The sequence below is a fragment of the Lynx rufus genome, unplaced genomic scaffold (assembly GCF_022079265.1).
Source record: "Lynx rufus isolate CCGP_SWC_20201006 ecotype Redwood Valley unplaced genomic scaffold, mLynRuf1.p SCAF_4, whole genome shotgun sequence".
NCBI lineage: Eukaryota > Metazoa > Chordata > Mammalia > Carnivora > Felidae > Lynx > Lynx rufus.
This window is the reverse complement of record NW_025814856.1, coordinates 44,918,896-44,944,689: the sequence shown is the minus strand read 5'-3', so window position 1 is coordinate 44,944,689 and position 25,794 is coordinate 44,918,896. Positions and strand designations below refer to the sequence as shown.

At 42.7% G+C, this 25,794-nt stretch overlaps 1 protein-coding gene across 2 annotated transcripts in view; it reads left to right on the top strand.

Moving 5' to 3' along the window:
• The window catches only part of IL5RA (interleukin 5 receptor subunit alpha), a 35,004-nt gene that overhangs the window by 7,298 nt on the left and 1,912 nt on the right, over window positions 1–25,794 (top strand). For both annotated transcript variants that reach the window (XM_047096435.1, XM_047096434.1), the window contains 7 exons: window positions 753–891; window positions 3,911–4,064; window positions 4,139–4,326; window positions 6,366–6,511; window positions 9,831–9,969; window positions 22,073–22,169; window positions 23,696–23,780. In XM_047096435.1, coding sequence (XP_046952391.1) covers window positions 753–891; window positions 3,911–4,064; window positions 4,139–4,326; window positions 6,366–6,511; window positions 9,831–9,969; window positions 22,073–22,169; window positions 23,696–23,780 — 948 coding nt within the window. The remainder of the gene's footprint in view (window positions 1–752; window positions 892–3,910; window positions 4,065–4,138; window positions 4,327–6,365; window positions 6,512–9,830; window positions 9,970–22,072; window positions 22,170–23,695; window positions 23,781–25,794) is intronic.

Genomic DNA, 25,794 nt, shown 5'->3' with positions numbered 1-25,794 from the left:
TTGATATGGGTTTTATGTTCCCTTTAAAATAGACAAAGAGAAAAAGAGAAGAGAGTGCCGGAGTAAGGTGGGAGGCAGCGGGTGCCTAACCAGAGAGGCCAAGTTCAAATCCGGGCAACCACTCTAGGTCTGGGAGATGCACTTTTGGGGTATCCCACTACAGGGCATACGTGAAGGCACCTGATACCTAGGAGATGCGCAGTAAAATCAAACAAAGAGAGAAGCAATTGGTAGTAACTATTTTTTCAGTCAACACAGAATTCTAGAGAATTTTCTTTTAGAAAGTTAGCTCTGGGGAAGAGACTAGGACACTAGAGATGATGATTGTAGTAAATGTGTGCCTCAATTACAGTTTTTTGTTTTTATAAGAATGTCTTCATGTATCATTGAGGAATTATTATATTATTGTACTTTTATAAAGTTTATTTATTTTGAGGGAGATACAGACAGTGCAAGTAGGAGAGAGGCAGAGAGAGAATCCCAAATAGGCGCTTATTTTTTAAAATCAGACTTTGTTGAGGTACAAATGGTGTGCAAAAAGCTGTGCATATTTTCATCACTCAATGACTTTGGGGATAAGCATTTACATACCTGTGAAACCACGGGCCAAATTTTTTTTTCTAGCCAAAGTACTTAATTGCGTTTCATTTATGTGCCATTTAAAAAGTGGAAGAAAATGCCTATTGGATTAAAATAGCTCTCTGAATGCTCTTTCCCTTTTATGTATCATGACTTGTGGGGTTTATTTTTAGTATGAAACCAGGAACACTGAAAGCAAACGTGTAACCGTTCTTCATAAAGGCTTTTCAGCAAGTGTGCAGACGGTCCCTTGGAACGGCCAGCCCCTCCCACCAAGCCGCTGGGTTTCTGCTGAACTTAAAGCTCCACCTGGTAAGGCAGGCTCCTAATGGCCTCCTGTTGTATTCCTGACGGTGCAGGTGTGGTGAAAGTTGGACAAGTGACTTTTCTGGAGTCAGTCAGCAGTTCCTGCCAAGCGTCCTTCCTCCTCCTCATCGTCCTGAGGCTGTGATCACTTCTTATTGTCATAACCTGCCAATCCCATCTGCTGCACCCCTGCAAACATAGCTTACACTTATCACTGCCCTGCTCCAAAGGTCACAGGGTCATCAGGGAACTCAGGACCCATCAGGTCTCTCTGAGACATTTTCCAACCACACCCTACATGATTCCTCGGTTTTTCTCAGATAGTTTTCTAACCTTGACCCCCACCTGACAGCTCATTCTTGCCAGGAGGCTTTGCTTTCCTGGATTCACTTCTGTCTATTTTCCTGAATCCTTCCCATATGTCTAAGCCCAGATCAAGTTGTACCTCCTCTATAAAGCCCTTATACTTTTCATCCTATACACTGAAGAATGCTTTCTCCCCAGAACCCATTCATGGGCTGTGTTATTCATTTGGCACATATGACATTATCTTTCACAAATAGATTTATATCCTGCCACCTCTGACTAGGAGCCTGTTGGGAGCAGGGACAGTGTCTCATGCTTGATTACAGCCAGGAGAACAAGCAGTACATATATATGTTTATGTGTGTGTGTGTGTGTGTATGTTCTGAATGCTATGACTTTTCATACCAAATTGAAGCAAGCTGCTGATGGTTCATAGAAACCACAAGACTGAACAACCTGCCATGAAGAAAGAAGACAGCTCCCACTGTCTGTATACTGTCCTTTTGTGGAAAACTGGGGTTTCTAATACTTAGAACCAGTGATACTTGTGGTTAAACCCTTGGAAACACACACACACACACACACACACACACACACACACACACAGAGTAAAGAGAGAAGGATCACCAAGTCCCAGGGTATGTGAGTGCTCCTCCTAACAATTTGTCTTAGCCAGTCTGGCCCATAGGTCATCGTTCAACCACTGTCTTGTCACATCCCTGAATGAAAAAGCAACACACCTCCAGAACTGTGCCAGTGACTGAGAGCAGCATTGTAAAGATCTTCCCGTTTATTCATTATAACATGTGGCCTAGACCAGATAGCAGCCAATTCACAATGGCCATGATTCCAAGTACAGACACTGATCCACAGTAGACACAGGATACAGACCTTTGTGTGTCTTACGTTAGAGTGCTTTTCCAGGTCTCAGTAAGTAACAGGACTCTACCAGTAATGCAGCTTTCAGAATTACATTTCTGCGATTCTAATTATTCTCTGAGCATGCCACTACACGTTGACCCTAACGAAAAGTTAATTCTCCCTTGAATCAAATTGAATTCATACCAAATAATTCCTGGGAAGAGAGGTGAGAGACAAACAGATTGCAGGAAGAGTCTAAACTGTGCTTTGGGCATGGAGCATCTGGTCATTTAGTGCACGGACAGTACATTTACTACAAGGCATAGACACAAAATTATGTATGTTTGTTGTATATGGATATATACAAGCGAACATCTCTGACAGCACATGGTAATAATACACCATAGCCAATGTCCCTTTTCTCTAACTTCACTGAAGACAAAAGGGGCCGGTCTTCTTCTCCCCCTTGAATTACACTGGCTGCCAGTGATAAATATGATCGCACAATTGACTTAAACTAAGGGGAAGAGACCACTTCTGTTGTTTGAGATTCAGTCAAAAGGCTCTCACTTTGATGAGGTCCTTCCCGACCCTCAGCCCAAAGTGCTTCTTCCCTCCTCTGAGCAACCACAAGACCAGGGTCAGCACAGTGTGCTCTGAACAGCACCAGTTAATGTGGTGACAATGCAGTTTGAAATGAAAACAAGGCTTTCCAGACAAACGATCTTCAGAGATCTTCAGAAATCATCTTCAGAAAGGAATGTAACGTGATGGGTATGGTGGAAAATCACAAGATTCTCTAATATCTTTGCATGTTGAAGAGGCCTTCAGCACGCAAGTGTGCGCAGAATCTCCAAAGAAGTGTTGTTATGATGCTGTGTTGCCAGAACCCATTTCCTTCCAAGCAGCAATCTGTGTTATTCATGACATCTGCATGATGCAACACAATGACTCCCATGATTCTTGGATGGAAGTGGCCCTGGAGACCTTCCTTTACCAACTCTGTCATTTGCAGGTGGAAAAACTGAGGCCCAGAAAAGTAGGGCTTAAAGTGTCACAGTTAGCTATGGAAAGATGTGGTATTATAATACCAAGGTTGCTGGGCACCAAGGTCTGAATGACAATCTATTGTAGTTAAATTTTCATACAAGCATATCCCACATGTACACCCCCTTAGCCCCAAGTAGCCAGAAGGTTATTATTATTATTATTATTATTAATTTTTGAGAAAGAGAGAGAGAAACACAAGTGGGAGGGGGGCAGAGAGAGAGAGGTACAGAATCCAAAGCAGACTCCAGGCTCTGAGCTGTCAGTGCAGAGCCCAATGCAGGGCCTGAATTCACAAACCGCAAGATCATGACCTGAGCCAAAGTTAGAGGCTTAACCGGCTGAGCCCCCAGGCACACCAGACAGAACATTTAAAAAAAATTTTTTTTAATATTTATTTTTGAGAGAGACAGTATGAATGGGAAATGGGCAGAGAGACAGAGAGACAGAGAGAGAGGAGACACAGAATCAGAAGCAGGATCCAGGCTCTGAGCTATCAGCACAGAGCCCAACGCAGGGTTTGAACCCATGCTGTGAGATCATGACCTGAGCTGAAGTCAGACGCTTATCCAACAGAGCCACCCTGGTCTCCTGACAGGTTTTTTATTGTCAGAAACTCAGGCTTTATAATCCTAGCTTCATCCCACAGTGAGCTGGTCCTTTGCAAATAGGTTTCTATCAATGTGTGATAACAATTACTTTTTCATGGTAAGACGTTCCCAATCACTACAGTTTCAGAGGAAGTACGAGATTTAAAGACTGTCATGGCAACATTTTGTTCTTATTTTTGGCCATCTTATTAACCATCTAGGGTCTCCTGGAACCTCGATTGTGAATTTAACATGTACCACAAACACCACAGTGAATAATCATACTCCCTTAAGGCCATACCAAGTTTCTCTTCACTGCTCCTGGCTAGCTGGCAAGGATGCCCCTGAGGATACACAGTATTTTCTCTACTATAGGTGAGTACCTACTTTTACTTAAGTAAATGCATTCTTTCCTATAGCCTTAAAAACTTATGAGCATTTTGATTTAGGTATGGCTCCTGGACCGAAGAATGCCAGGAGTACAGGAGAGACACCCTGAACAGAAATACTGCATGCTGGTTTCCAAAGACTTTTATCAGCAGCAGAGGGAGTGAGGCACTCGCAGTGCATGCTAATGGCTCAAGCAAGCATGCTCCAATCAAGCCTTTTGATCAGCTGTTTGCTCTTCATGCAATCGGTAAGGTAGACTTAACTCAGAGTTGAACTAACCAAATCGCAGAATCTCAGCTTCGAAGGGCTTATAAAGATCACGTGGTTTGACTAATTTTCAACCCTAAGTGATCATCTGTCCCCTGCCTGACAATCACAGGGGCAAGCTTTCTCAGCCTCAGCAATACTGATAATTTTGGATGGATAACTGTCTGGTGGGAGCTGTCCTGTGCCTTGCAGGATTTTTAACAGCATCCCTGGTCTCTTCCTACTGGACCAGTAACATCCTCCCTGCAGTTGTGACAACAAAATATCTCCCAACATTTCTAAATGTCCCATGGGGGACAGAATCTCCACCATGTGAGAATCACTGAACCAGGGAATGTGAAGCCACTGCTGAAGGGAGTATCCCTTTCATTTTTCAGCTCTGACTCATTTCATGAAGTTTCTGGTGCTGTGATGGAGTGGTACCTCCAAATAATTCTCATCCCTTTCCCTACAAGATGGTCTCAGAGCTAGCAAAATACAGCAAGCTTTCTCATCCTGAGATTTCTCTTCCCCAAGGTCCCCACCCCCAATTTCTCATGCTTTCCTCTTAGGACCCTTTGCCACGCTGGTCTGTCTCCTCCAGGTGGTCCTAAAATGTCTCTCTCAGCATAGGGATTCTCAGATGTCAGCATATTATTTAAGGTTTCATTGGCTCCATTCTCAAGATAGAAATACTGTAGTCTCCTTCATCCTAGATGCTTGTATTAATGAAATTCATCAGGAGCCTTTCACGCAGCATTCTTGTTACTAACCCTCAAGATTTCAGCGGTAGTGTATTTACTGGCATGGGCTGTGGAGTCAGGCTGCCTTGGCTTAGGTCCTGGCTCCACCACCAACTAGCTGAGTGACCGTAGACAAGCTGGTCATTGCCTTGTACCTCGGTCTTCTCATCAGAAAGAAATGGGGATAAATTAATATTTCCTGCAAAATTTTTGTGAGAACTAAGTGTGTTAAGAACTCTACAGTGCTTAGAACAATGCCTGGTAATGATTCATAATTATAAATAGACAAGGTGTTATTTAAAGGGACATGATTTATCTATATCTCTATCAAATGAAGTATATAACTTGGTTTAAAGAACCAGCTCACAAAAGAGGTTATATAATTCTATTCAACAGTATATTTCTCAGATGACCTAAAAATGTCCCTTTCCTAAAAATAAGTAATAAACAATGCTGAGGAGGACATGGGAAACAATACTAATATGAAAATGGGCACAACCTGGTACAGACCACAGGGATTCATTTTCCTGTATGATTTTCATTTATTAGAGATAAATTCCTCATACTACTAAAAGAAATAGATTCCTGGTTAAAATTTTTCTGCCTAGGGAACGGGAGGCTCTGGAACCAATACATCCCATTCTTAGATCGTCCCTATTATTCATTAATTGTGAGATCTAAGTCACACAGCCTGAGACAAGAGCACTCGCTTAAAAATAATTTCTACCCACATCACAAGGCTATGAGATAATCGGGTGATAACTCAGGAGAAAGAACTCTACAATTGTTAGACAAATGTGGCCCATTCTTTTTATGCAGAGAAAATTGAACCTTACCACTCCATCCCCCCCCCACCCAAACAAACTGAAACGATACAAAATGAAACAAAACTGAAGCTCAGAATGAGGAGATTCTTACCCAGAGCCACACACCTGCTTAGTAGAGGCAGTGCTTTGTGGAAGCTCCAGGGTTTCTCTCTAGGGTCAGGTTTACCTAGTTTGGTCCAGCTTGAGGAACAGGGATGGTGCGATGGGTCTTGGAATGAGCTGAAGCAGAAAGGGACTCAACCCTTCAATGTGATTTGGAATAGGAATCCTTTAAGATTAGAGGCAGGATCTCTTCAGTACTACAACTATGAGAGTTATCTGTGAGCCACTGGGGTCCTATGACTTGGAGATCAGTTAATTAAAACCTGAAGGTAGATCCTTGAGAAGATTGTATCTCAGAAATGCCTTGGGGAGTGTGAGTGGATTGGATTGACCAGCCTAGATCACTGACCTTTTATTCTCTAACCTAGATCGCATTAATCCTCCAGTGAATGTCACAGCAGAGATTGAAGGAACCTGTCTTTCAATTCAGTGGGAAAAACCAGTTTCTGCCTTTCCAATTCACTGCTTTGAATATGAAGTGAAAATTTACAACACGAGGAAAAATTATTTCCAGGTAATTCTTCGGATCGTTCCAATATTTGATAGTAGCATTCTCTTAGAAACACTGTAAAAATTATATTCAGTAACAGCTGTGGTTACAGCTTGGAACTAACAAGGTCAAAGGTAATGTGTCTACCCAAGTTTTGTAAAAATAAACCAAGCTTTACTGGCTTTTGGTCTTGAAAGGACATACTTTTGGTTCAAAATAACACAAAGGATCACATAAAAAACACAGTAACACTATTTTTTGGTGCAAATATGAAAAGTTGCAGCCACTATGGAAAACAGTATGGAGGTTTCTCAAACAATCAAAAAGAAAATCATCGTGTGATGCAACAATTCCACTTCTTTGTTTATATCCAAAAGAATTATAAGTCGGGTCTCAAAGAGAAATTTGTACATCCCTGTTGATAGCACCATTATTCACAAGAGCCAAAAGGAAGAAACAACCCAGCTGTCCACTGATAGATGATGAATGGATAAACTAACTGTGGTGTATACATACAGGGCTCTGTTGTTCTGCCTTAACAAGGAAGGGGATCGTGACACACGCTACGACCTGGATGAACCTTGAGGACACTACGTTAAGTGAAATAAACCAGCCACCAAAAGACAAATACTGTGGGACTGCACTTATGTGAGATACCAAGAGTAGTCAAACCCAGAGAGACAGAGAGTAGAATGATGGTTTCCAGGAACTGGGAGGAGGGGCCATGGGGGAGCTGTTGTTTAACAAGTAGAGTTTCGGTGTTGCAGGATGAAAGTGTGCCGGAGAGCGGGTGCACAACAGTGCGAATGTGCTCATCACTCCCAAACTGTACACGTAGTTAAGATGATAAATTTTCTGTTTTATGTATCTCACCACAACTGAGATATACTCATAAGCACTAATGGACAAAGAGTTCAAGAGACAGGAACTGAGAGGAAAGCCAGCATTTATGAAACATCAACTATGTGTCAACCTTTATTATGCTAATTTATTCCCTCCTCCCAGGAATTGCATTAAGTAATTATCATCCCCATTACACAGGAAAGTGAGGCAGAGAGAGATTAAGCCACTTGCCCAAAGTCACCAAGCTGGCAAAGCTGTAGGGAAGTTGGGATTACAACTCATGTCTCAGTGACAGTGGGCAAAGCAAATTCAATTCCATCTAATCTGATTCAACAAATATTTACCCACTGGTTTCGGGGCGGGAGTTAAAAAGATAAGATACTGTCTCTGCCATCAAGGGGCCTAGTCTAGTGGACACACTCACCACCTCAGAGGAAGGGCCAATACGGGTCCAAAGGAGGGGGTGGGCAAAGCAACCAGTTAGGGCCCCCACCGAGAAGAACTGAGTGAAATCATGAAGGATGGGTAGTTTGTAGCCAGTGCTTCCCAAAATACCAATGCTAAAAGACCTTCTTTTTTTTAATTTGTAATTCCTAATTTTTAATTAGATTTCTAATTTAATTTTGAATTGTTTCTTTTGGAAAATAGCTTAAAAATGAAATGCTAGGGAAATCAAATATGCCCAGAGACACACCCATGCATGGGCTAGAATGCTGTGGCAATGTCACATTGCTACAAAAGCCCCTAAATTATTGTCTCTATTCCTGTGTTTACCTCACTGAGAATCAGTAATAAACAGCTCCTGACCCACACCAATCTGCCAACCACACTTTAAGTGGCAGGGGGTCTAGGCAGAAGGCATAACTCAAAGGCTTAAAAGAGCATGGTTCCTTCAGCCAAGTGGCAGTAAATGAATTGGCCTGGACATAAAGCCAACATTGGAATAGTGACTCTAGATTCCACACTGTGACTTCTCCCAGAATGACTGGAATTTGGGGGGGAGTGGGGAAGGAGTGGTTTCTCTTTTTAAAGCAATTGCCATAGGTGCTGAAAGCCATTGAAGACTTTTATTCATTCAGAACTCTGGCCACATCTGCAAAATCAAAGAATAATTTTGGTAACAGCATGAAATCTGGATGCAGGTGGAGGGGCCATGTGGAGACAGGCACATTGGGTTAATGGCTATGGCAATTGTCCAAGCGAAACACGACAAGATAAATCAGGCAGTGGTCGTGGGGCAGGGTGAACAAAGGAGAAACACACACAGAAGAATGTAAGATATAGGTGTCATGGGCACATCTCTGGTTTGGGGCCCAAAGGATTAGCTGAGTGGTGTGAACACTGACCAGGAGAGAGAATATCAGAGACAGTCTCATTTGTGAGACAATAGCCTTGTTTCAACACCAGACTATGTAACTCTAAGTTGCCTGTAGCAAACCAGCATTTACTAATACTAAGCACATATTATTACATTGAACCAATATTGCTGTTTTTGCTCATCAAAAGTGGGTTGAATATTGGCAGTTTTCATAGGATTCAACCTAGTACATCTTTAAACTTGGAATTACAAGGGCAATTCCATTTAATTCAATAATCCATGCTTAGGTGCTGCTTTGCCTACTTTACAGATGAGAAAACAGAGGCTCAGAGAAGTCAAGGAAGTTGTCCAGCAGGTAGTTTGGGGTATAGGATTCAAACCCAGCCTTTCCTAGATTCAATGACTCTGCTCTTTCCTTTTCCCTATGCTCCAGTTGTTTGAGATCTTCCTGCACATCAGGGATCAGGAGTTTTGCTTTTTTTTTTTTTTTTTTTTTTTTTTTTTTTTTTGTGAAGAGCCAGATATTTTAGGCTTAGCAGGCCATATGGTTTCTGTAACAGTTACTCAGCTCTACCATTGTGGAACAAAAGCAGCCATAGATAATACATAAATAGGCATGGGTGTGTTCCAGTAAAACTTTATTTGCGGACACTGAAATTTCAGTTTCGTGTGTCATGAAATACTCTTTTTGATATTTTTCAATCATTTAGAGACGTATAAACCATTCTTAGCCTGCAGGCCCTACAAAAACAGACAGCAGGCCATACTGGCCCCCACATTTTAGTTTGCTGATGCCTGCTGAATAAGATGGAAACCTACGGATATTGTTTACTAACTTGGCTACAGAATATGGAAGGACAAGATGGGGGGATTATACGTTCTGCTATAGGCCACCCCAGTCTTTTAATTTGGAAACCTTAAACAGACCCAGGTAAATCATCCAGAACTTACCAATGACTTTTTATTCATTTTGATTACAAGATCACTTTCCCCTGAAGGATAACTGTGACACATCTCTACTGAAGCATTCTAGAATAAACTCAGCAATGTGGGTCCTGTTGATTTTAAAAGGGTCACATAAAAGCGAGTGAGATTACTTATGTATGACCTTCTTTTCTGGTAACTGGCATTTCTTAAATTTTGTGTCCAGAGAGTCTTATAATGCTATTTTTCTCCATTCAGACAGAAAAACTGATGACGAATGCATTCATCTCAATAATTGATGATATTTCTAAGTATTCCATTCAAGTGAGAGCCACCGTGAGTTCTATGTGCAGACAGATGGGGTTTTGGAGCGAGTGGAGTCAACCTATATACGTGGGTAAGTATCTTCTGTTTATTTTAAAGCAAGTGACTTTCCTCATGGTTAAAGCAGATGATCCTGGAAAGTGTACACATTCACTTAGCGATCTAAACTTGCTGATCTTCTGTCAGTCTACTGCCTTTTTGACCAGAGACAGATTTACCATTAAGTCAACAAAGCTTACATGTTCAAGCATCTTGCTAGCATTAGCCTTGCTAAAGCTCCATACCACTCCCCCTCGCCTTGTTTTTGGATTATCTGATTCTACTTTTATCCTTTTTTTTTTTTTAATAATTAAGCTTTCTGAGATAATTGTAGATTCACATGTAGTTGCGAGATATTATACAGAGAGAACTCATGTGTCTTTCATCCACTTTACCCCAAGGGTAGCAGCCTACAAACTATAGTACAAGATCACAACCAGAATTATCACTGGTAATGACCACTGATCTTATTCGGATTTCATCAATTTTATATGCATGCTTTTGTGCATTGAGTGCTATGCAATTCTACCCCATTTGCAGGTTTATGCATCCATTGCAAGGATCCCTTCCGTTGCCCCTTTACAAACACAATCTCTGTTGCGTGTCTCTATTCCTAACCCCTGCCAACTACTAATCTAAGCTCCATCTCTACATTTTTCCCACAGCTAATTTTGATTTCATATTTTTGTTTCTTTGCTTAAAGAAAGTTCCAAAATTGAAGCAACTCAGGGCCTGCAAAATCTGGACCCATTCCTGGGCCTTCAGCATAACAGACACAGGGGACCAGAAGGGTTGGGTGTAGCCTGGACTTCTGTGTTCTGCAGCTGTTTTCCTTTATGACTAAAATCGCTAGTTTACTCTGCAAGAAGATCACCATATCTGTCTGTGGGGTCTGTGAAGGGTAATGAAGTACTCCATGGATGCTCTGGAAGTGAGGGCACATTCCCATGCTTACTCAGCTCCAGATGGCAATCCCATGACCTAGAGATGTGGCCTTGCAGCTTGAAGATAGAAAATTCACAGCCTGTGTTTCTTACCACCTGGGTGTCCTGGGTATCCATAGACCTTTTAGAACAGAAGTGGACAGTTGAAAAACAACTAATAGATCTCTTGTGTGTACTGCAACCATGTAGCCTGAGGATGTGGACATACGTGGTTAAGTGCTGCATAAGATCTATAAGAATGTAGAACAGCGGAAGGAACTCTGGAACCTTGGCCAGATAGGTCAGGTTTAACACCCAGCTTTGGCACATACTGACCTCATAGCCTTGGACAAATCGCTTCTCTATGACTTTGCATGGGTTCCCAGGACAAAGAAGATAATATACACCTCACCCACCTCCCAGGGTACTATGAAATTAAAAACCAATGGCCTCAGATAACATTTATTGATGGCGGTTTGCCAAACACTGCTAAATGCTTTACATGAGTTACCTGTGTTAACCGTATCAACAGCACTAACTTGCAGATGAGAAAATGGTTTTGGAAAGTTTAGGCAATTTGTTTAACTCTGCATGCGCGAGTGGCAGATATGGGATTCAAACTGAGGCTGACACAACGTAGGGCCCAAACTCTTAGCAGTATGCCTTGGAGTGGCAGGATTCTGCAAGCTGCAAGGTGTTGAACAAATTACACAATTATGAGATCCTGGGACCTATCTTCGTGGTTATGGAGGGTCAAGCATGTGAATGTTACCTCTCACTCTTCCTATGGGCTATTCAATGATCATTTGAAGAGCATCCTTAAGGAGACCTTTCTTCCAGGCCTATTGTAAAATTTTCCATTTAATTCATTCACTTAGGCTAATGGGTGGCTCTTTAGGAAAATCCTGGGCAGTGACCCATTAGGCTCTGTGGACGTGAGTCAGGTTAGAGCGCCTCAGGTAGGTTTCCACGGAAGACTGGGAGACATGAGGAGAGGCCTGAGAATTTCAGTTACTCTGAGTCTTCAGTGGGGCTGGCCCTGCGGAGCTGCAGAGTTTGTTAAGGGGAACTGCACCTCCTGCACTTGTATTTCACCCAATCAGCACAGCCTTATGGGATGGCCCCAAAAATCACCCCACAGGGCTCAGCAGGAGCCTTCCTGGGAAGAGGCGCAACAAAGGAGGTAAAAGGAACCAAGACTGGGCCAACTGCACCCACTTCCTAATTCTGCCAAGGCCAGTCTTCCCTCCCCACCCTCCTCCCGAGGTTGATGCCCCAACCTGCTCAACAGACCCGACATACACAGGACCCCCCTCAACACTGCTGCTTCTGCACAAAGAAAATTCACTTTGCTCACCAAGAGCAAAACAAACAGAAGAAACATTTATGAGCCCCAGGAAATTTTTAACAAGATTATTCATTTTATCAAACGCTTGTGATCAAAGCTTAATTTTCATTACTTGCATTTGGACAAGTTAAAAAAACTGGTGTATGTTATTCCCCAGGGGCACATAACTTGGGCCCAAATTATTGAGATTTCTGAGCCTGAGATTTTTTTTTTTTAATGCTGTCCAAGGATTTCAAATGAACGTGGTGGAAACCAAGGTAGAAACCCAGGGTAAGACACCAGTTCTGCTTTCTGAGCGTTTGAATTGTGTAGTTCAGGTCAGTGTTGACAGTGGGCAGTTTAGAACTTACAGACTAAGCAAAGACGAATCAGGAAATTTAGGTTTTAGTCATGGCGCTGCCAGTGTCTAGCTCTAGGACCCTAACTAGAGATGGCAAAAGACAACTCCTCACAAGCCGGGTGATCTGAGCAGACTTCGAGGGTGGTGTTACATGTAGGTGTCTCAGGAGTGACGATCTCCTGTCACCGCTGCAGGGCACAGAGTGGTGAGGAGTGTGCCTGGGTTTTGCCACCCCTAATGAGTCGCTCATGCCTAACCTCTGTGCGTCCCCATTTCCTGGCCTGCAAGATGTCTATGCTGCACCCCCAAGGTTCTTCTACACTCCCTCAGCCCACCACAAAAATGCTGAGAGTGAAATTGTGATCCATAATAACAGTTTATTTTGAGCTTGCTTTTAATTTATTATTCACTCTCCACTTTAGAGCTCTCCTCCCATTATTATTTCCTAAATAACAGCTTCCTAGTTTGGAACTAGGCTCATTATAATTCCCCCCCAGGTATATGCCTCACTGCCATTATCTATGGCAAATCCCATTTCATTTACTGCCACCCTTTTCATAAGATGAGCTGATTAATATTACCATTCACCTTACAAATCCATCGTTTCTAGAATTTACTCCCCTGCTCAGTTTAGGATCATTAGTGAATTTAATCAATGCAGACTTTCCATTTTCATCAAGATGATTAATAAACATAATAGGAAGTCCGGGCCCCTCTGGGACATGTTGCATGGCTCTTCCTTACCCCTTGGGGATGCAACCATAATTATACTTGGCTTGCAGTCTATCAGGCAGTTTTGTCGCTACATTCATTTCCTTTAGACAACCTTCCTCCTCTCCTACCTTGTGTGTATGGCACCTGGAGCCCTCCCCTTCCATTTTCACTTGGCAGCCCGACTCCAATATCACCTCTTTCACAGGTATTATTAACTCCATCTCTTCTAAGGAAATGGAGAGCCAGAGATATTAAATAAATCAGTAATTATCAAACAGCCCAGAAGTGGCTATTAATGGCTAATTGTCTCAAAGAGGTGACATATTGGTCAATCAGTGAAGTGGAATACATTCCATTCACTCATTAACCCATGATGGCCCAAGGTTATTTAATAGCGAGACACAGGAAAGGTAAGTCTTGACTGAGAAAAGGAGGGCAGAGGAGACCAGACGGCGGGTCTTGCTTGGGTTGGCAAGGTCCCTGGATGGCCAAGAGGTACAGGGGATAGTGGTGAGGGGGTAGAGCCAGCAAGTGCCCCAAACCTCAGCCCCAGATGGGCCCTCCTGTGCTAGGATTCCCAGCACATGAAACCTGTTTGTTTTCAAATGGAAATAGCGGTTTCGTTTTATCAGTGCTCGTTATCAACTGCTCTTCCTCCACTTGGCCTCTCCATCTTATCTTGAGAGCTGACTTCCCACTTTTCACACCTCTTTCTTTCTCCTTTTTAAAACTTTCTCTCAACTTCCGGATTCTTATCTCTGCCATCTCCTGTTTACCAAAACCTCTTCTATCCTGACCCTGCTCTACTGAAGCCTTCCATGTCCTGCAGTCCAGTCCATCATCTTTCTCCTCCTCCGTGCTCCATGAAGCTCACAAGCCATGCATAAAAAAAGCAATAAAAATAAAATTCCCTTCAGCTATATCCTTACTTGTGGAAAAGAGTGTTTGCTAGGTGAGTCCACCCTGCATTAATTCCCAGCCGTGTCACTGTTAAAGGCTTAGTCCTTCTGAAACCTGCTTATCAGAGATGGGTCTTAACCCCAATCACAGATATTGCCCTGGAAACCAGCGATTGGGCTTTGCCCCATCTCAATGAAAGCCCTATCTGAAGGCTGGGATCTATGCCATGACAATACCAGGTACCAATTAAAATGTTTTTCTTCCTTTTTTTTTTTTTTATTTTAAGATTCTTTAGGCTTGAGACATGTAGTATTTGTACCTCCGGGAGTAGAGCAAAGTTTCCCACAGTCCTCAAGATGGTCAAGGCCGAGAGGACGCTTGTTGCCTTCAGAGGCATCGCTTTCTACAAGATGAGTTAGAGGAAATCCTGGCCTTAGCTTTCCTGTCACAATATGGGGCAGTGGTGGGGGGGACTGGTTCTTCAGGCCACATGACCCAGCCTTCAGCCTGAAAATAGGTTGGGCCAGAATATCAGGGATGTGTTTGAGAGTTTGGGTTGAGATGGAAGCAAGGTTCCCACAGGCAACTCTTGTTGTCTTTGCCCTTCGACTTGGCTTTAACAGGCTGTGGATATGTGAGGACACACCTACATGGGCCCAGGTCACCTGGATCCAAGGCCGAGGTCAAGTCCTGCAGCCCCACCCTCAGCCCTGGACACCTCCTGCACTCTCTCCTCCTTTATTTTCTGTTTTGTCACCACACACTTTCTTTTTAAATTCTCACACTGTGGTGAAACAAAGAGAAAACTAGCAATGGGAAACAGGAAGAAGAAACACAGCAGAGGTGCCAAATTAGGTGGCCCTTGGCCTGTGAAAAAAAAAAAAAATTGCAAATGCTAAAATTTTCATGGGGAAGAGACTAATACAGACAAAACTGATTAAAAAAAAAATAGTTGACTTAACCTGAAAAACCCAGTCGGGCTCACCTGAGGCTGAGAGAACTTATGGGGATTTGGGGTTTTCTTTGCAAATCGGGGATTTCAAGTTGGTAAACATGGTAGTCTGTCCAGTCAACTGTGTCCTTCAATCCAGGCTCCTGTGGTTTCAAACGCTGGCAGTCCCACCATTTGCTCTCAGTGGGTGGGTGGGCAGGACCACCTCCCCCTTGGATGATCCCTGTGGCCTGAAGGAGGGATAGAGGGAAGCTTTCAGATTCTGTCCCCAACTGTCAGGAGCAGGCACTTTCTACTGTGTTTTCAAGGAGGGCCACCTCTAGTGGTGCCCACACTGCCCTTCCATGCATGAATCCCGCCCCACGATGGGGCCATCAGATGGGACAACAGCTCAGAGGAAGGAGAGACTATTGTTGAGCCAGGTACTTTGCTAGGCCTGTTCTTGTGTGTGCTATCTTGTGTATTCTCACAAACAAAGAATTTTCCTAATCACAGGGATTTACAGATTATGTGAGAAAAGATGCAGAGAAGTTAAAGAAATGCCCCCAGTGACAGAGCACAGAAGTAGTACACATGGGCCTGGAACCAAGCCACATGATTGGTTCCTCACCCTATTCTTTCTGCCATGCTTTATCATCCCATAGGTCATGGTGCTAGCTGAGGAAACTGAGGCAGGAAGATGGGCAGTGGGGGCTGTGGTTTCTGAAAGGGTGATGCTCGTCCAGCTTATGACCGAGTTGTAAATAATTTCACGTTAACCTAGATCCCTGAGAGTTAGAAGCCTGGATGCCTTATGTGCCTATTTCTCTGGTATCTCGATTATTTGGTGTGTTCCTTTCCCCTCCAGGGCTGAGCTTATTACTCCGCATTCTGAAGATTCTGACAGCACTTGAGTCTTAGTCTTGCTTTGATGATTTAGGGAAATCATCTTGATTCTTCAGATCTCATATAAACATGTCTAATGATTGTAACTAGTATTTGTGAACCACCTGCTATGTACTAGCACTGGGCCAAGGACTTTGCCTCTACCAACTCATTCAGTCCTTATCCCCATTTTACAAAGCAGGCAGTGGATACTGGAGAGGACATCCTGCTCAAGGTCACCTCAGTAGCAAATAACAGAACCAGGATTACACCTCTTCACCCCCTCATTTCTTGTTTTTATGTGATGAGCGCAGCCAGCTTTCAATGGGACTTGCTAGCAGGTTAACGAAACAGACTCCGCAGCCCCTTACAGGAACCACAGTTCCGGGGTGCTTGGGAGTGCTGTGTGGAAAGCCTGTGAAACAGAGAATAATAACCATAATTTCTCTATTCTCCTTCAAGTCTAGTCCTATGAGGGGTAACACAGATGAACAGTACTGCAGCGATCTAGCAGAGTACTGCAGTGTTTAGCGGATCCTAAACACATAGATGTGCATGCATATGGTCTCCATTTCCTGTCCATATTTTAGCTCACTAAACCAGGTAAAGCCACAGTCTTTTTTCCCCCTCTTTTTTCTCCCTAAACCAGGCAGCGCCACAGTCCCCTTGACAGCTGCCTGGGAAAACTCACCCACCTAAAAGGTTTGCTTTGGTCTTTTGCTTGCATTGGGAGCCAGTCACCTGGTTTGGGGTGCTCCTTCATGGTGATGCCACAGCTTCTCCCTGCAATTAGTGGCAAGCCACAGGCAGCTTCATAGGCTAATGCATGGGCATCCTCCACATTACCTGGCATCTCTTGGTGCTACTTGCTTTCTCCCAGAACCAGCTGGTGTCATGATCCAAGAGCAGGACTGCCTCACTGGAAGGGTCCCATCAATTTACTCATTAGCTCTTTTCCCTTGAAACCTATTATTGAGTCTAAAGTCATACTCAAAATCAGTATGGAAGCAGTGAACGTAGTACTTGTATGGACACTTTAAGGTGGAGCAAACCCCCAAACCAAACTGACCCTCTTAGGAGTTATTAGCATGAACTACACAGATGGCAGAATTCTATAGCAAGAGACACTGCAGCACCAGGAGGGAAGCCATTTGACAAAGCTCCCAAGGCAGCTAGAGGCAGATTATGGGATGAAGTCAGGTTTAGTGCCTACGTTTTTCTTCCCTCTGGGTTGCCACCATGCCATCCCAACCCCACCCCACACACTCCCGGGTCACAGAACAGCAGAATTTTCAACTGCTGGCTTATTCTCAGGGTCAGATGGTTGAGATGTTCGAAATGATAGAAGCCAAGGCCACCAGAAACCAGAGGGCGGAGTTCCTGAATGCTCTCAGTTGACAATGTCAGAAGAGCATCCAGGAATGAGGTGGACGGTCTGGAGGGCTTCTCCTCCTTAGAAGGACAGGCCTTGTGACTTCCTCTTTCTAAAACATCTTTGCATAACTAAATAGCAGTGCCCTTCAGTGTTTTGAAAAGAAACATCTGTGGCTTCCGTTTTAGGGTCGGAAAGGCCTTCTCCTCGAGTCAGAGAAAAGATTCAAGTTATCTGGAAACCCTTTTTCTTAAGAAAATTTCCAAGGCCAGAGACCCCAGAATTCAAATTAACGGTACCTTCAGGGGCCTCCCAACTTTTACAGTATTAAAATTTCTTTTTTATGATTTTGACCCAAAGGATTTATACTGTCTTTGGGACCTGTTGCCTTTTTTCTACCTTCAGTGAAATCAGAGTAGATGCTAACTTTAATTCACTTATTTATAAAATGTACTCAAGGTTTTCACATTAATAATTAAACAGTAGATAATCCACAAGTAGTTTCCATTTGGCGGTGAGTATGTGAAAGCTTTTTCTTGTACTAATTTTACCCGCCTATTTATGTTTTCTTCACAGTAAAGCTGACCTTGGCTCTGTTCTCTGAGGGTTAGTTCTGTTCTCAGTTGGTGGTTAGGGAGTCATTCTAAAGCACATCGGGACACTGCAGAAGCCAGGCCAGGAGAAATTAGTAATTTGCCAACTCCCTCCAGGCAGGGACCATGACTTTGCTTCCCACATAGTACCTTGCACGCATCGATAACTTTTTTTGATTGAATCCAATAAAATCTGTTGCCTTTGTATTTTTGCTAATTCAGTGGAAAACTTTGTTTATCAAAGTGAGAACTGAAGTGAATCATCAGGGAATAGTTTAACTGAAAAGATTTTTGTAATCCTGGTCAGAAGTGAACGGTACTATTATCAGCACTTGACATATCAGGGTACAAGGTGTTTCACAATTTGAGACACAAATGGCACCGAGTGTACGACCCTGATAATATTTACAACACCGCTCTTGCTTTCTGTAGGACCCAAACTTTGTCTGTTAAGCCTACTGGTAAAGAGGGTAACTTTTTTTCTGCTGACCTACCTCTTGCTAAATTTATATTCCGTGTATGACTCTAGAGTTACTGAATATACTGATTAGGGTACGTGAGTAATGGTTAAGAGCATGGAATGGTGGGTTTCAGAAATGGGGAAATGAAGCAGGCAGAATCCCTTATTCAGGACATCAGATTGGGAAATAAAGCCAGACAGAATTCGACGTGACAGCATTAGTTCATCCCTGTTGCTCTTTACATTAGCTATGAGCAAGTGCAATGAAAACTAGGTTTAATAGGGCACTCAGTTACAACCCAGACAACGCAATATTAATCCTAGAACTTTTCAGTGTCTATAGCATCTGGGAAAATAAAAGTTTTGCCTCCTTGAGTATCTCTCTCTCTCTTTTTATTATTTTACTGTGACCAACGCCTCTTTGTAAAATAATACATATAAATACCTAAAAGGTAAAAAAAAAAAAAAAGTACTATGGTCATAGGTGTTTAATAAAGTGATTCAGTCCCAACCACAGCCTAGGGAATATCAGGGAGAATGACTCCCTTGCAACGCAGCCCCCTTCTGTTGGACCACAGCCTCCAACTTAGCTTATGTCCAACAGTGGGGACACAACAGTGAAACTGCTTCCCTGCAGGGAAGTGGTATCCAGCTGGGAAGATGATTTTCAGGAGATTGCACAATCATAGAGAAATGCTTAGGATGTTTTAAGTGGAGCTTCTGCTTGCATCATATGTCCTCAGTTTGGGGATGACGAAGAGTGGACCGGGATCCTTGCACCATGGTGATGGGAGCATTACTGTTCAACCAGTCATAGGCTTGGATTTGGGCTCTGCCTGCTAGTGGTGTCCTTAGCTGACTGACGCTGCCCTTCTCTGCTCCAGTTTCTCCATTTGCCAAGTGAGGATAGGAGTGCCCATCTGAAAGCATTGTTGTAAGAATTACACTAAATGTATGGTAAGCACCTTGAATTGTTTCTGGTACCTAGGAGCACTCAGAAAAAGGAAAGGAAAGGAAAGGAAAGGAAAAGAAAATATGTACAGAAAGTAAGCTATTAATTCTGATGACTGCTGGTTTTTAGATTTTATACTTTACAATTTTCAAACCTTCAGCAATACAGACGACTACTCTTCTAAAATCAACTTTGTTAAAGGTAAGTGCGCAGGAAATCACAGTGGCCTGGATGGAGTCAGTGGTATTGGAAAAGGTGCTGATTTGGCAGAGATGTTAAGGGTCATGTATTTCAACTCACTTTGTTTTCTAATTTTTAATTTATTTTTGAGAGAGAAAGAGAGAGGAGAGCAGGGGAAGGGAAGAGAGACAGAATCCAAAGCAGGCTCCACATTGTCAACATGGAGCCCAACGAGGGGCTTGAACTCACGAACCGTCATGACCTGAGCTGAAACCAAATCGGACGCTTAACCGGCTAAGCCACCCAGGTGCCCCTCAACTCGCTTGTTTTTACAGATGAAGGAAGTGAGCCCCACAAGGGCAACCTCCACAGCAAGCTGAGAATAGGACCCAGGTTTCCATGCTAGGCTAGGATGCATGCATGAGACAAAAGCATGATCTCTTGCCTTTATGAGAGGTTAGGATGTGATGGTGTACCAGGAGTCAATAGAGAAAGGAAGCAGGGCTGTAGAAAACAGGAAGAATCAGAGTGACTTCCAAGAATCCCAGCATGGAAACTTGGAAGAATGGAGACCGTCATGGGGAAGTCAGTGAGAGAAGTCCTTCTGATGTGAAGAAGCGCGTGAACTTAGTGTGCAACATTGTCAGCTTGGAGAAACATCTAGGTGGGTTTCACCCAAGGGAAGTTTCAAATCTAGAAGCTGAGCTGTGTGTCGGAGCTGGGCCAGGAATAAAGACAAGGGAGAAGAACACGTGGGATTAAACGATGCAGCTGTGCTCAACCAGCTTGCCAGTACTGGAACAGAGACTGTCCTGGAAAACACCCACGGGTCCAGGGCTGAGCTGAGAGGGTCAACTGAACCTAAAGAGAGAAGGAGGAAATGCCACCGAGGAAGGGGAGTATTTTGGTCAAAGAACCAAAGACTCGGTTTCAAGGTGGGAGTAATCATCAGGTGTGACATTCAGGAAGGAGGCCAAGCAAAATAAAGTTGGAAAAAGAGACGGAGTGTATTTTGGATTCAACTAGGAGGCAACCACCAGCAAGTAAACAGTTTCTGAGATGGGGAAATGAAGCAGCCTGAATCCCTTATTCAAGAAATTAGGCTGAGAAATAAAGTCGGAAGGTAATTTGATGATAGTTGGGAGCGATGGCAGAGCAAAGATAAAGGACTTATGGCTTATTCAAGATAAAGGCCTCTATGAATATTTGAAAGCAGAAGGGAAGAGATGAAGGAGAGATTAAAGCTTTGGGGAAGTAGAAGATAAACCCCAAATAAGATTTCTCAGCAGGCAAAAAGAGCAAGAGATCAAGGCAAAGTTGGAGTCACTGGCATTAAATCCTCGAGACATTTCTCCCTCTTGATACACTGAATGTTTTGAGTTTGAAGTATGTTGGAGCTTTTGGGAGTCTTAGAGTATTTACAAGCACTTCAAAGTTCCACTTAGGCACTTTTCATTTTATAAAAGAAACGATTAATGGCAAACTGAGGGTTGGGACCTGGTTTTCCTCGTGCAGCTTGGTTTGAACACCCCCTGTGCACTTAGCACAGCTGGCATTAAGTCATTACCTGTGTCACTGTTTGCTTAGAGCCTTTCTTCTTTGATGGATCTAAGTAGCAGAAGGAGAGAGCCCACGTGTGTGCTTTTACCCCAGCTCACAGCAACCTGTTCAGTGCCAAACACATAATGGGAGTTCTGATAAGTATCTGTTAAACACGTGAAGAAAGGAATGAATTAGTGAGTGGTCTCTCCCACAGAAAGGAAGCATATCAGGGAGGTAATGCAGTTTTTGTCTTATTCTCTAGAAGTGAATCAGGCAGTTTAACAAGTGCATTACCTCTTTAAAAACCGTGTGGTTAAGGACCTTGAGTTTTCCTGAAGACATTTCCAGTACCTTAAAAATAACCACACACCTCCATGATGTCATCAAAACTGATAGAAGAATCTTTGAGTGCAGACTGGAAGCAAATCCAATTAGAGAATAAGATGGCATGTGATATATTTATACCTTCTGTACTGACTTAATGGCAATTTTCTTCTACTTTTCTATCTGTGAAGTGGGAATAATGCTAAGGGGTGTTGAGCATAATTAAGACCGTAAAGTACTTCTAGCAGAGTCTGATGACTTTAGGGTTAACTCTGAGTATTATTCCGGACTTCACTTCCTCTAAAAGTTGAGTTTCTAACTTTGTATATTATTTTGATTGTAATGCAATTACATTATTAAGAGGGCTTATGTTTTGTAGCTTTTCCATCTAAAAAGCATCCTTACTACCCACTAAAAGCTGATAAGCTCCAGGATTCAGGAGTCATTAATACATCAAGTGTAGTCCATAAATATCTGCTGACTACACAATGATTCAATATTAAAAGTGGCTTCATCTCACGCACATGAGAAATCTCCAGCTCAGGATGGCTCAGCTACTTGCCCAGCACGACCCAGCACCTGCAACTCAAACCCAAGCTTTCTGATGCCTGCATCTAGTCATGTTGCATATTTCCAACAGATTCTAGCTCTGATTTCTTTCTTTTTCCCTCAGGAAGTGATGACCAGAAGCCCTCCACAGAATGGTTTCTTATCGTGCTTATGGCGGCCATCTGCTTCATCTTGCTAATTTTCTCCTTCATCTGTAAAACGTTAAGTATTTTTGTGTATTTGGGTGTTTCCAATGAGGTCTGAGAATTGAATCTTCACACTTTTGTTGTGTATCCACTAGGGTTCTTGTTATCAGATCAAATTTGAAATGCTTTGGTGTCTTCTTGACAGCATTTCCAAGATGAGTATGGACCACATTAAAAAGGGAGAAACATCCTTAGGGGATTTACAGAAACTGGACAGACCACAACATAGCCCTCAGCCATTACACACCCCTCTTTAATTTCTTGGCAATGTTTTCATTTCTGTGAAGCTTTTACATTCATGTTCTTTTGATTCCTTTACCACCTTCCACTCAGTATTTGGATGTCTTAGTAGAGCCACTAGCAGACTCCTTTTATGTCTTCGGTAAAGGAATGCAGCTCACCGGAGACTGAAATCACTCCAGTGCTTCCTATGTTATGATCCCCAATTACGAGGTGCCAAGTCCTACACTTGCCTTTTGTTCACCTGGCCCCTCAGTGGCTGATGGTCCTTTGAAATGTCATACAGATCTGGTGACCAATCCTAGAGCCTGCAAATGGCCCCATAAGAACTCCTCAACCATGTTGGCATTCCGTAAGGCAAAGTGGCATTTAGGCAGCTTAAGAACATGTTCCATCTTAGCCCTTTCATAATTTACAAAATTACTTATGTTTTTTTAAAAAAATGTTTATTTATTTTGAGACCAAGAGTGCATAAGTGAGAGTGAACAGGGGAGGGGCAGAGGGAGAGAGGGGGAATGAAAATCCCAAGCAGGTTTCATGCTGTCAGCGCAGAGCCTGATGTGGGGCTTGATCCCACAAATCGTGAGATCGTGACCTGAGCCAAATTAAGAGTTAGAGGCTTAATGAATTGAGCTGCCAGGTGCCCTGAAAATTACTTATCTTTTAAAAAGCCTAGCTTTTGGGGCACCTGGGTGGCTCAGTCAGTCAAGCCTCTGACTTTGGCTCAGGTCATGATCTCACAGTTTGTGGGTTCGAGTCCTGTTTCAGGCTCTGTGCTGACAGCTCAGAGCCTGGAAACTGCTTCAGATTCTGTGCCTCCCTCTCTCTCTCTCTTCCCATCTCCCACTCATGCTCTATCTCTCTCTCTCCCTCTCAAAAATAAATAAACATTTGTTTTAAAAAAGCCTCATTATTATAAATGTTATGTTCTTTGGGTTGGAAGGCGGCATTTCCAAGGAGAGGAAGAACTCTGTGAGCTGGCACAGTTGGGTAGGGGCCTGCAGCCAGCACTGTATTTAGCAGTGGGGTACCAGGCACTTGCAAATCACCCATTTTCAGAAATTAGGCTTGGAAACAGACCAACATGAAGCACTTACTATTATGTCTTTCTTAGATGATTCAGAAGCCGCATCACAGCCCCAATATTACAACATAAATATTTATAACTCTTGGTCAATAAAGATTTTGAATTTATAGAACAGCAGGTCCTGAGATTAACTAGGTCAATTTGTAGAGTAGATACTGAAAGACAAGCAAGGATACTCTTGTTCACCCAATTTTCTGCTTTACTGTGTCTTCAGAGGTCACTTATGGACCAGGTTGTTTCCACCAGTTCCGGCACCAAAAAGTAGTATTCAAGATTTCTTTGTCATCGTCAGCTCTGAGGTAATGTTGCAGGTTCTTATGAAGGGTCCAATCTGCCCAGGGTTGGGTCTCCATGGACTGGTTGTCAGGTTACTGGTTTTTCATATTCCAAGGCAGAGTGACTACCTAGGGTGCTAGCCAAATTTATGTCGTTTTGGTCTTTATACCCTTTGGCTCACTGTTGTGTTATGTTCATGACTGTCTGGGAATATTGGGAAGGCCCTGCTCAGTTATAAGCGTCCTAACCAGTCAGACTGGAGTTTTTTTTCTATCACTGATCTCTTAACTGGGTTTGGGCAATTCCTTCAACCCCATGACTTCTTTTTATGTATAGATGAGATGGTCCAATGTCCTGTTTAGCTCTGATGTTATAAGAATCCATGTTTTTGCGCATGGGTACCCTAATTAATAACATTTTTTGCAGAAATTTGTCCTAGTTCCTTAATATAAAAAAACCACAGAGAAGGCAAATGACTTGCCCCAGTATGCATTTCCTTAGGCCCTATTTGCCCTTCAGAGCAGTTAGACTTAACTGAATGCTCACTTACCTATGGCTACCCAATTGTTCTAGCATCAGTTCGTGAAGAAAAAAATCATCCTTTCCCCAGTCAACTGTCTGGGCATCTTTGTTGAAAATCAGTTACCTATATATGTGTGGGTCTACTTCTGGACCATCTATTTGTTTTCATCGATCTGTCTGTCTACCTTTATGCCAACATGGTCTTGATTACTATAGCTTTATTGCAAACCTGGAGATCCAGTAGTGTAAGGCTTCCAAATATGATTTTTTCTCCTAGAGTTATTTTGGTTATTCTAGGTGTTTTGCATTCACATGTCAATTTTAGAGCAACTCTATCAATTTTTATCAAAAAACCTGCTGGGATCTTGATTAGGATTGTGTTATTTTGTAGGTTAATTTGGGGAGCTCAGTCTCCTAATCTACAAACATGACATCATCATACAACACAAACATGTAGTATCATCAGCCTGTGTAGGTTTCTTTAATTTCTCTCAGCAATGTTTTGTGATTCTCAGTGTACAGTTATTATACACTTGGTCAAATCTGTCCTTAAATGGAGTGGTTATTCAGATTAGGGGTCAGCAAACTTTCTCTAAAAAGCCAGATAGTGAGTACCTAACAGCCAAATGGTTCATCTCAACCATCCAATGTTGCCATTGACCACAATGAAAGCAGCCAAAGACGATATGCAAATGAATGAGCTTGTCTCTGGCCAGTAAAACTTTATTTACAAAATAGGCAATAAGCCAGATTCTACCCTCAGGCTATAGTTCACAGGCCCTTGATGTACATACCAAGCTATGTTCTTAACAAATCGAGTTTTCTAATCCAGTGACTCATGGGTGAATAACTGGTGATTGTTTCTAGGACAGTTAAGGGTCAAACACTCACTGAAATGGATCTTTTCAATAAGCTGTGACATTTAGAGTTTTCAGTTTGGGTGTTTGGAGTTATTATAGACCATAGTAGTTACAAACCTAGTCAAGCGAAGAATTGAGTCAGGCAGAAGAACCACTCTGTTCTCAGTTCCATCTTATACTCTTTATCAGGGAACGGGGCTTTGCTTTTGTTTTCCAGAAGAACAGTGGACCCCGGTATGAAACTTTGTTTTGTTTCATCTGAATTTGTTAATCCCTCCTTGCTGTGACATTCTCATCCCTGATAAACTACGTTTGATTTCAGCAGCACACTGAAGTCATTTGTCTTGGCCTCTTAATGAAACATCTTAATGCCGGTATCTCATTTCCCTATAGAGCCCCCCATAGATTTTCTTTAATATTCTGAGGTTGGTGAAAGAAACTGGCTTACAAGCTCATTGTGGAAGCTTGTGGTGTGTTGTTAATTAAAATCAAGTCATGTGTACCAAATAAATAACAACTTGGGTTTGACAAGCTGGTCTCAAAATAAGCAAAGGATTAATGTCAGAACTTAGCACTGCTAGGCTCTCTGGACAACTTACTTTCTTCTCATATTGTAGAGGTCCAAAAAAAAAAAAAAAAAAAAAAAAAAAAAGAC